Source organism: Silurus aristotelis (assembly GCF_946808225.1).
Source record: "Silurus aristotelis genome assembly, chromosome: 15".
Classification (NCBI taxonomy): Eukaryota; Metazoa; Chordata; class Actinopteri; order Siluriformes; family Siluridae; genus Silurus; species Silurus aristotelis.
Window position 1 is genome coordinate 22,128,852 of NC_139588.1, and position 12,125 is coordinate 22,140,976.

Here is a 12,125-nt window from a genome sequence, read left to right on the forward strand (position 1 = left end):
AAGTTTTTTTTTTTTGATTCCCTCATCACTGTCTCGCTCATAAGCTTATAGAGGTTAATTTATGACTTTAAAATGTCATTGGTTTTGCCAATTAATCAGCACCGATTGCTGGCACTATTGGTAAGCTATACCAAACTATACCAACAGTTTTTCCGGGTTGTGTTATACAGTACGAGAGTGGCCTCTAGAGGCCACTGATGCCATGTGCTGTTTATTTGAATTGTCATTTTTTATTAATTTTGAATGTAACTATTTTATATTTTTTTGGAGTGTTACTTTTTGTTTCAGTTTAAATGAACGTCTTTAATTTGCGGTAATATTTATTAATATAATTAATATATTAACATTTATTTCGTTTATCATATTTTCATGATTCTGTAATGTTTTTTATTTTTGTAATAAATTTCAGAACTTTTTTACATGAAGTGAAAATATTTGTATTTCTTTAAATCCAGTATAAATTTTTAAAACTATTGGTTGATTAATTGATTATCGGCAAGCTAAACCTAGCTAACGGTATCGGTAAAATCCACTATCGGTCAACCTCTAATTGCAAATGCACCTGGGTGGCAAAAGTGAAAACATTAAAGTGTCAAGGAAATAGGTTTAAACCTTGATGTGTTCATTGTTAAGATTATTATGCAAATTGTTTAGCGTAGAATTTCGCTTAATGATTGCAGGAAAGCTTGAATTTTAATAGGAACATTTTAAAGGAGGCTCATTAAATAAAAATACACAGTCAGGTCTTAATCCTTTTTTTATTATTGTTTATGTTGAATAAAATATACTGTGAAGGGACACACTTTAATAAAAGTAACTCAAAAGTGTTCAGTCATAACACACTCTAGTTTGTGTGTGTGAGCGAGAGACCTTCTGTAAATAGTGACCATGTCCAGTTTAAGTGCCAGTAATCATATAATCATACGTCATACATCATACAATTGTTCTGTCTGGACCTCTATCCTAAATGATAGTAACGAAAAAATTGAATTTTGTTTTCACACTGTTTTGTATTGTAAAGTTGCTCCCTTTACAATAAAAGAGTCATATCCAGATGTTGGAACTTTCTCCCACACAAGGGGGTGTTTTATCATAATTTCTCAAGTGCAGGTCTCCTGATAAGCCCGTATGATGCTGTCATATGCCGGTGGAGGTGTCTGTGTGACACCGACGCCTTTTTGACTGCTGTTGCCCCAGAAGGAGTCCGGTCTTGGTCTTTGCCTCGGTGGAGTGACCATGGAGACGGCTGTGCTGTTAGTGCCGGGGGCTCCGGGGCTGTTATTCAGGGTGCCGTGGTTTCCTTCCTCGGCTTCACGGGCGATTTGACTGCACTGGATCAGTGGGTGGAAGGTCGAGGCCCTGAAGCTGTCCTTGCGACCCATGAGGTCGGCCTGATGGACCGGTGAAGTCGTCCCTTGCCGATGGAAGGAGAAGGCGGCACCGGCCAGATTGTTGTTGCTGCGCCGGTCGTAGGCACTGCCCTGACGGCCAAAGACGGGCCTGTTTCGGGGGGAAGACGGACGGCCAGAGGAGCGTGACGAGGGCTTGTTGGTGATGGTGGCAGATGCACGACGACACGCCATCCAAGTGAGGACCACGTATACCATAGCGCCCAGCAGGAGTCCCACCACCATGGATATACAGAAAGCAAAAATAACATCTTCTGATGGGAGGGAGCAGAAATGACAGTCAATTAAAAAAAATATCAAATCATTAGAATATATTTATATATATCTATATATATACTTAATCAACTCAGTTAGTGTGAAAAGACTCGAATGTGACTCTCAATAAAAACATATCAATAAATTAATATAATGATATAAATGAGTGAAACATTGATTGATTTGTATTACATCTTTCTTTTTCTTCTTTCGGCTTCTTCCATTAGGGGTCGCCACAGAAGAAGAAGGATAATTGTAGTAGAAATCAATCAATGTTTTCTATTAAAATTATCATGAACCCAAAACGTTCTTTTCAACTACTTAAAAACATTTGCGCAAATAAGGCCACTGGTGTTGTGGCGAGTTCGAGTCTGGAGTTTCTCCGTCATTCATTCCTCTTTAAATGTTCTGCTTGCTGTTTTGAATTGACGCTGAAATGTATTTTGGAGATAGATCTATCTAAGTAGATGTGATGACCAAACGCCAATCAAAACAAGTTTAAAACAGAGCGTGCGCTGACTGGTGGCTTGCTGCGTGTTTGACCAGTTATGTTTTTATCCTCATAAATAAAAAGGAACGACTGGTTTCACAAAATGGAGCTGAGTAAAACATATTTTTACTTGAAATGTGGTGAAGTAAATGTCTCCAAATGGAAATACTTGAGTAAAATACATGAAAAAACGACTTATGTACAGGAACAAATGACATTTCCTTTGTTACTGTTCACCACTGGTTACATCAGCATGAGTTGGGATTGTTATTAAATCCAGACAAGTGTAATTGCGCTGGAAATACACATAATAAATATAGCATGCGATCGACAGCTAAAATTAAATATACAATGACATTCATGAGTCACGAGTTCATAAGTCAGCAGTGACGTCCCTTAAAAAAGCTGAAAAATGTTGAACATCTCCAGGGGGAGAGAACTCCAGGACCAAATATGTAGTAGTAAGATGACGAACAACCTGCCTTACAATCTATTCATCATCATCATCATCACCATCATCATCACCATCATCATCATCATCATCATCATCATCATCATCATCATCATCTCATTTTCACCTGCTGAGACACACCCACTATTTACCCATTATTACTAATTATTAAACTTTATTATAGACATTACTTATTATTAATCGTTATTATATATTATTGCTCACGATTTAAACTTTATTACAGGTTATAACACTGATAATCATTCAATATTATTACAACATTCCTAGGTTCTAGATCAGCTTATTCTTCAATCCGGGAGCATTTTTTTTTTTTATTTAAATTTTTTTTAAATATGAGCCTATTAACAAAAACATATTTAATTTTCTTTGAATATCTTGATAGAGTAACACATCTAAAATTGACGTTTAATAAAAAAAAAAACACAGATACGTACACAGATACGGCAATAAAGAAATAAATAGTCTTAACTGTAATATCACTTATTGATTTGATATAATTTTTTACTATTATTTATTATATTGTTTTTTTTGCTTTCATGCTGTACTGTATTTCATTTCACAGTGAGTCAAATCCGAACTCCAAAACTCAACACGCAATGTACCACCAAGAAGCCAGAGGCGACAGCAAAAAAAGAAATCTCTCGAAGGTGACATAAGGAAGAAGAAAATTGCAGAGGTTTCCTATTTTTTCCTCTTTTCCTCTCTTTTCTATGTTTCGGTACAAGCAGTTAGGAGTCATGCTGTGCTGTTCTGCTCTGCTGAAGTGTTCAGAAGAGCCGTTTGGCTCAGGCAGATAAAACTCCGCTTTCAGATGGCTAATAAGGAGTGTGTGGCAGCGAGGCAATTCTGTTCCTCATTATGTTGGAGGCTGTAGCACAAAAAAATATCTTGAAATGAGGTGTCATGGTGTTACACAGGGCTTTGTGGATTTTACTGTTATTACTACTGGCAGGGAGCTGTTGATGAAATTGTACAACAAAGCATTAAAAGAACTGAGTGGTTAGGTTTATTTATTTATCTATTCGTTTCTATCAGTTGTTTAACCCAGTACACTCTTAGTGCCGGTCCCAAGTCTGGATAAATAGGCAGGGTTGTGTTATGAACAATACCTGTGCTATTGTTAGCCCACTGGGTAATTGAGGAAATTGGGCTACTGTTGGCCAATGAAGGAGAGGAGGAAGACGTCTAAAGAAACAGCAGGGAAAGGAGAAGTGTAGGAGAGTAGAGGTTCGGGTTGGTACTTTAAATGTTGGTACTATGACGGGTAAAGGGAGAGGGAGCTGATATGATAGAGAGGAGAACGGTAGATATGTTGTGTGTTCAGGAGACCAAGTGCAAAGGGAGTAAGTCCAGGAACATTGGAGGTGTTTAAACTGTTTTAGATGGAAAGAGAAATGGTGTAGGGGTGATTCTGAAGGAAGAGTACAGTAAGAGTGTAGTGGAGGTGAAGAGAGTTTCTGATAGGGTGATGAACGTGAAGCTGGAAGTTGAAGGAGTGATGATAAATGTCATCAGTGCTTATGCTTCACAAGTGGGTTGTGAGATGGAGGAGATGGAAAAAGATGGTTGTTAGATGAAGTGAAAGATGGTGAACCTGGAACTGAAAGATTGGTGATTGGGCATGTAGGTGAAGGGAACAGAGGTGATGAGGAGGTGATGGGTAGGTATGGTTTCAAGGAGAGGAATGTGGAAGGGCAGATGGTGGTAGATTTTGCTAAAAGGATGAAAATGGCAGTGGTGAACACTTATTTTAAGAAGAAGGAGGATCATAGGGTGACGTATAAGAGTGGAGGAAGGTGCACACAGGTGGATTATGTTCTGTGTAGGAGATGCAACCTGAAATAAATTGGAGACTGTAAGGTGTTGGTGGGGGACAGTGTAGCTAGACAGCATAGGATGGTGGTCTGTAGGATGGCGTTGGAGGTGAAGAAGAAGAAGAGGAGAGTAAGGACTTAAAAAGAATAAGATGGTGGAAACTGAAGGAGGAAGACTGTAGTGAGAGATTCAGAGAAGAGGTCAGTCAGGAGCTTGGTGGTGGTGAAGAGGTGCTGGATGATTGTGGAACTACTGCAAGAGTGATGAGGGAGACGGCAAGAAAGGTACTTGGTGTAACATCTGGAAATAAAAAGGAAGACAAAGAGACGTGGTGGTAGAATGAGAAAGTGCAGGAGAGCATAAGGAGAAAGAGGTTGGCAAAACAGAAGTGGGATCAACAGAGGAATGAGAAAAGTAGGCAGGAGTACAAGGAGATGCGGCAGCAGGTGCAGAGGGATGTGGTGAAATCCAAGGAAAAGGCATATGAGGAGCTGTAGGAGAAGGTGGACACTAAAGAAGGAGAAAATGATTTGTAGCGATTGGCCAGGCAGAGGGACTGAGAAGGATGTGCTGCAGATTAGAGCAATAAAGGAGATGGAAATGTGTTAAGAAGATGGATGGAGTATTCTGAGCAGCTGATGAACAAGGAAAATGAGAGAGAGAGAAGGTTGGATGATGTGAAGATGGTGAAGCAGGAAGTGGATATGATTAGTAAGGAGGAAGTCAGAGCAGCAATTAAAAGGATGAAAAATGGTTGGAAAGTTGGTTGGAACAGATGACATACCAGAAGAAGCATGGAGATGTTTAGAAGAGATTTGTAAACAGATTGTTCAACAAAATTTTGGAGGGTGAGCAGCAGTATGGATTCATGCTGAGGAAGAGCACCACAGATGCAGTATTTGCGTTGACAATGTTGATGGAGAAGTATAGAGAAGGTCAGAAGGAGTTGCATTGTGTGTTCGTGGATTCAGAGAAAACGTAAGACAGGGTGAAGAGAGAGGAGTTGTGGTATTGTATGAGGAAGTCTGGTGTGTCAGAGACGTATGTGAGGGTGGTGCAGGACATGTATGAGGACAGTGTGACAGCAGAGAAGTGTGCAGTAGGAACGACAGACTGGTTTAAGGTGAAGGTGGGGCTGCATCAGGGATCGGCTCTGAGCCCTTTCCTGTTTGCAGTGGTGATGGACAGGTTGATGGAGTCTCAGTGGACTATGATGTTTGCGGATGATATTGTGATTTGTGGTGAGAGTAGGGAGCAGGTTGAGAAGAGCCTGGAGAGGTGGAGGTAGACACTGGAGAGAAGGGGAATTAAAGTCAGTAGGAGTAAGACTGAGTGTGTGAATGAGAGGGAGGGCAGTGGAGGGGTGCAGTTGCAGGGAGAAGAGGTGGTGAAGGTATCTATCTATCTATCTATCTATCTATCTATCTATCTATCTATCTATCTATCTATCTATCTATCTATCTATCTATCTATCTATCTATCTATCTATCTATCTATCTAAAAAGTAATTTATTTGATCTTTCTTTTTTTCTTTCTTTTTTATCTGTCTATCAGTCTAACTTTTATTGATCTTAACATATCTTCCTGATTTTAGCATTCGATCTGCACTGTGCTATACTGTAGTATCGCTCATGTATAAATGATTGCTGAGACCAGAGGTGGGAAGTAACGGAGTACAAATGCTTCGTTACTGTACTTAAGTAGATTTTTTCTGGTATCAGTACTTTACTTTACAGTACAGTACAGTACAAAACTTTTTACTTTTACTCATTAAATTTTTACACAAATATCTGTACTTTTTACTTCTCACATTTTTAAAACCAGCTGGTTACTTTAGTTTTAATCCACTGATTTGTTTTTTCCATTGATCATATTTTTCTTTTCACTGAGCGCCGATTTCAGCCGAACAACCGATTTCCTGTTACTGCACATCTTTTTCAATCCGCTGGTGTATAAAGTCCTGACTCTCACTCACCGCTAGTTTACGAAGCTAAGAATCAGCAGGGCAGAAGGCAGTGAGAAGTTTGGGGTTAACGTGGATGAGACAGAGGGAGTCAGTGATGAGAACATGACTGAGAACAGACACATTCATAATCATCATCTTTTTCTCTGCTTGAGTTCTATATGTGGATGTTCAACCTGGATACATTCATTAGGTAACAACATTTTTAATTAGTTTTGTATTAATATATATATATTTGGCTGTCAAAATTCAAATTATTTTAAACGGCACTAAACTGTATTAACGCTATCAATTCAGCGCGCATTTCTGTTTTTACCATTTTTATAAAAAATATAAATAAATAAATAAATAAATAAATAAATAAATAAATAAATAAATAAATATTTTTTAAAAGGCGAAATTAAAACATACACTTACTCATGACGTCCCTTCTTTACTTAGATATAAAATAAATAAATAAACTCCACCGAAAAATATTTTGAATCAGTAAACTTTTGTTTTATTTCTGGGCCAAGTCTCAAATCAAACACCAAAGCCGCCATGTTTTACACAATTAACCCTCTAGGTGGCGTTTTGTGGGTGTTTCCCTCATAATGGCGAAACGAACATAAATTACTGTCCTTATTGATCGTAGAGATAAAAACAAAACATCATTCAAATCTGTAAAATGTTTTTGATTATATATATAAAAAAGCTTCTTGACTTGAAGAGGTGCACTTTCTCCGGTGTCACCTCATTAACTGTCCGTGTGGAAACATAGCAAAGGCTCTTAATGATGTCCACACGTCTCTGCACTGGTATAGCCTTTATATTTAATCACTGTACATATGCTTACATACATATCACATGCTGTACATATGATACATATTTATCTGCACTAATTGCACGATTGCTACTTTTTGCACTTCTGGTAGATGCCAAACTGGATTTCGTTGCTGTGTACCTGTACTATGCAATGACAATAAAGTTCAATCAATCAATCAATCAATCAATCTATCAATCTATCTATCTATCTATCTATCTATCTATCTATCTATCTATCTATCTATCTATCTATCTATCTATCTATCTATCTATCTATCTATCTAGCTATCTAGCTATCGATCTAGCTATCGATCTATCTATCTATCTAATATTAATATGATGTGAGGTCCAGTTAACAGCTAAAACAGGTAGAAGTAATAACTACTTTTTACTGAAGTGCATGTCAGAGCCAAGACTTCTTTACTTTCACTTGAGTAAAAAAGTATAATCAGCACTTCAACTTTTACCCGAGTATTTTAAAACATGAGTATCTGTACTTCTACTTAAGTAAAGGATGTGTGTACTTTTGCCACCTCTGGCTGAGACCATGTGATGTATGAATCATACTGAAACCACACCACAGGAAAGGTAAAAAAGAATTTATATTCATATTGCCTTCAAAATAAGTGATTAATTCACATGAATATGATTTCTGATAACAATTGTATGCTAATTTAAAAAGTGTATTAAATTCCAGTCAAGCCTTCAACAAAACATTTGCCCTAACAGCTCTACAAAAAACCTGTTTTGTGTTTAGAAAAGAACATTGTCTTCTCCCAAAAGAAAGGAAATCATAGCCGAGGAGTGGCGAATGGAAAAATCCCTGAGCTCTGTGGTGTTTTCGTGGTCGTCCGTCATAAAAATTTTCAGCTATTTGATTTTCCGTATCGATTTGAAACGGTCCTGTGTGCTGCACTGAATCTTTTGAGTAGGTCAAAACAGAGAAAGAGAGAGAGAGAGAGAGAGAGAGAGAGAGAGAGAGCGAGAAAGAGAGAGAGAGATATTCTGCTGTACAAAGAGTAAAGTCTGAAAGTCTTACTCGTGTTGAAGGACTGGAGTATCTCCAGGATGGGATGAGTGCTGTTATCAGCCATCACTCTGTCCGGACTGACCGAGGACAACAGAGCCGTGATGCACATTCAATCTGGTCCTCCAGTTCACTCCAGTCTCCAGCTTCTACTCCACTCCTCCTGATGATTCCTTCTTCACTCCCTCTTTTTTTTCCTCCCTCCCTGTATTCCACAGGATCCCCTCCAAGGCCGGCCTGCCTGCCTGCCTCACACTGTTTGTCTGAAGGGGGAAACTGTTACACTTCCTGCTTTTCCTGTGTAAATTTAGCAGCTCAGCTTATCTCTTCGCTCCAGGGTTCCTGTAGGGCGGAGGGTCCGAGACGATCTGCGCTGACGTGTGTGGAGAAACGGTGTCACCCCTCAAATTGTTCTTCACCTCGCTCACTCTTTCCATCTTTCTCTTTCATCCTGCATGGACACCATGATTTATTTATTCTTCGCTAAAAACAAGATAACCATTTTTAATTGACTTTCCATGTCTGACCACAATCTAAATGGGACATTATTTTTTTTAAATATTGCAAGACATACTCCTATACACAAAATCATCAGTATTTCCACAGAAGATGCCAGCGTTATCCCGACCACATTAATTTACAGCACAAGCAAAGATAAGATTCAGCAGAAAGAATTAGCCTTTGTCTCAAACCTTGTGCATCCCTTTATAGTCAGATGCTCCTGTCAGAGGCTTCAGAGTAGGCGACTTGGTGTAGAAGAGAGCGTGGTGATTTGGGACGCAGCGCAGGACTGGGTTGACGGCGAAGAATGTCAGTCCTGCCGATATTTCCTCTCATTGTTGTCTTGTGTGCTGATGTGGAGGTGTCCTGTCGAAGGCATTGTGTGCGATGCCTGAAAGACATACTCGTGTAGCTGTGTGTAAACAAACGTGTTATTTTCCCCCCTCCCCAAAATAGGAAGTTATCAAATGTAATGAGATGAAATCATGTAAAGTGTCTTTCTCTTAAAATCTAAACATGGTGAATTATTGAGCCTGGGCAAACTTTTTCAGCTGATGACTGAAGGTCATGGGTTCAAACTACAGCACCACCAAGCTGCCACTGTTGGATCCTTGAGCAAAGCCTTTAGCCTGTATAATATAAGTGTAAGTTGCTCTAGATAAGACCGTCTGCCAAATGTCGTTAATGTAGACCTCAGTTATATATTGCACTTCTTTCCATAAGGAGATGCTTATTTAATATTTATGGAAGGTATCTGCAGTGATTTTTCATGAGTATTATTAACTTTAAATGGGGGATACAAAGTTCCTGGTGTGGAAAATTGCCATTTATAGCTGCTATAACACACTTCTTTTACAGACGTTCCACAAGATGTAACAATAAGTGGATTAAAATACAACCCCAATTCCAGAAGAAGTTGTAAAATGTAAATAAATCAGAATGCAACGATTTGCAAATCTAATAAAGTCATATATTATTCACAGGAGAAACATAGAAAACAAAGCAAATTTGTTTAAACTGAGATAATGTCATTTTGAATTGCCTGCAACACGTCTCAAAAAAGTTAAAACGGGGCAACAAAAGTCCGTTATTGTAATTGAACAGTTGGAGAAACATTATGCAGCTAATGAGGTTAATTGACAGCAGGTCAGTAAGATGATCGGGTATAAATAGTGTGTCTTAGAGAAGTCTCTCAGAATTAAAGATGGGCGGAGCTTCACAAATCTGTTAAAGATTGTGTGTACAAATTGTAAGACAATTTCAGAATAGTGTTACTCAACATAAAATCGCAATTTACAGAACATAATATCAAAGTCTTCAAGAACCTGGAGAAATCTCTGTGCACAAGGGACAAGGGTGAAAATCAATATTGGATGCCTGTGATCTTCGGGCCCTGAGGCGACACTGCATTAAAAACAGTCATGGAAATCACTGCATGGGCTCAATAATACCTTCAGAAATCTTGCAAAATCTTTGCTATTAACTATTCATTCATATAAACAAAATTGTAAAATTTTACAAATCAATGGTTGAATTGCAAGTCCTGCTTTTCCTAATGTTAGTTTTGAGCAGTAGATGGCACCGTTGCTGAAATTGTATCATGGTATGAACCTGGAAGAAATAAATAAATAAATAAAGATTGTTATTGTACTTTTTAATATATTCTGGGGTAACTTTAGTTCAGTTTTATCGAATTTTATAAAACTTTACAACAGACTAACCATAAAGACTGTATAAGACTGCAGAAAGAACATCACTTATAATCTTATACTTCAATAATCATGTTAGTTCTCTCTCTCCAGTGTTCTGTATTCTTGAAAGATTTATGATCAAACTCTTGATGTCACCCAAATGAGGATGGGTTCCCCTTTTGAGTCTGGTCCCTCTCAAGGTTTCTTCCTCATTACACCTAAGGGAGTTTTTCCTTGCCACAGTCGCCACGGCTGCTCATCAGGGATAAATACACACCGTTCACCTTCACTGTTCATTTCTGTAAAGCTGCTTTGCGACAATGTCTGTTGTGAAAAGTGCAATACAAATAAATTTGACTTGACTTGACTTGACTTGACATTGTCATGTCACTATCAGGCTAAAAGTTTGTAGACACCTGAGCATAAGATTGGTGTGCTTTTTGGAAATTTTATTTCACATTTAGTCCCCATTTGCTGTTATAATAACCTCCGTTCTTCTGTGAAGATTTTTCACTGGATTGTTGTGGAGATTCATTCAAATACAAGGGGGTTAGTAAAGTCTGGTACTGATGTAGGTGAGGTGAGGAGACCTGGGGTGCAGTCAGTGTTCACATTCATCTCAAAGGTGTTCAATAGGGTTGGAGCTCTACAGCAGGAGATCTTTTACTCCAATACATGTAAAGCATTTCTTTATATAGCTGACTTTGTACACAGGGGCATTGCCATGCTGGAACAGGTTTGGGTTTCCTTGTTCAAGTGAAGGGAAAATTGCACCCAGAGACGTCCGGTACAATTGTGTTAAAATGTTGATATTCCAGATACACTTTCCCTCATGTGGCTCACTGAGAGAGATTGATTATATTTGTATACAACATTCTCTTTAGGGTTATTGGAAATAAAAATATTGACACCACATCCCTCTGCTTGGATTGTTTGCTAAACTTAAAATCTAAAAAAAGGAAACATTTCAACTGATAAAACAATGTTAATCATTTTCTCTGGAAAATGTGTTACGTCTTAAAGAACCATAATCAGGCCGTGTATGTTTGCAGTGTTAAGCTAGAACTTGAGACTCTGACTAGCCAGTTAATTAGGCTATTTTAAACCAATGCTAGTCGAACGTAGCAAAGGAAACAGGTTGAGTATAGGCATTAAATGTGAGTAAATTAGCAAAATTTATACTTCATGAGAATTGACCCATTTTAACTTTACGTTTAAAGCCCAGAGATAGGGCTTCAAATTCAACACTGCAGTCTGATTGATTGTCTATCTTCAAACACATGGCTAGCAAAAGCGCTAACTACATCGTGTAGCACGGGAAAGTCAGGACAGATGGTGGATTGGCACGATTCCTGCATGTTTTTCATCATGAACTTGATTATGTGCTAAACCGGGATGATTAATGTCAAACTAAGTGAATTTTAATGATCTATGAAATGCGGCGTAATGAGGGAAAAGCTCTGTTTGATTTGTAAAAGGGATTTTAAAGGTCTAAGTAAAAAAAACCCTGTAAGGAATGCTGTATGCTGTAATGTTATTTTTCTTCCTCCATTGGGATTGTAGGATTGAAGATTCAACACTTTATTGTCGTATGCACAAGAAAAAATCTGTTACACCAGGCAATTTTCATTCTTACTCTGAAGTAAAAAAAATTTACACAATTCAGAAAGGTATAAGTGCATAATGCAAGATATAAAA

The 12,125-nt window shown here is 38.2% G+C and overlaps 1 protein-coding gene across 1 annotated transcript; it reads right to left on the reverse strand.

Moving 5' to 3' along the window:
• Positions 1-739: 739 nt before the first annotated feature.
• On the reverse strand, positions 740-8,594 carry myct1a (myc target 1a). Its single transcript, XM_083561895.1, has 2 exons — positions 8,248-8,594; positions 740-1,663 (listed from the first exon to the last, which is right to left on the reverse strand). The coding sequence occupies exons 1-2, from the start codon at positions 8,345-8,347 to the stop codon at positions 1,101-1,103; spliced, it is 663 nt and encodes a 220-aa protein (XP_083418021.1). The 5' UTR covers positions 8,348-8,594; the 3' UTR covers positions 740-1,100.
• Between the last annotated feature and the right edge of the window lie 3,531 nt (positions 8,595-12,125).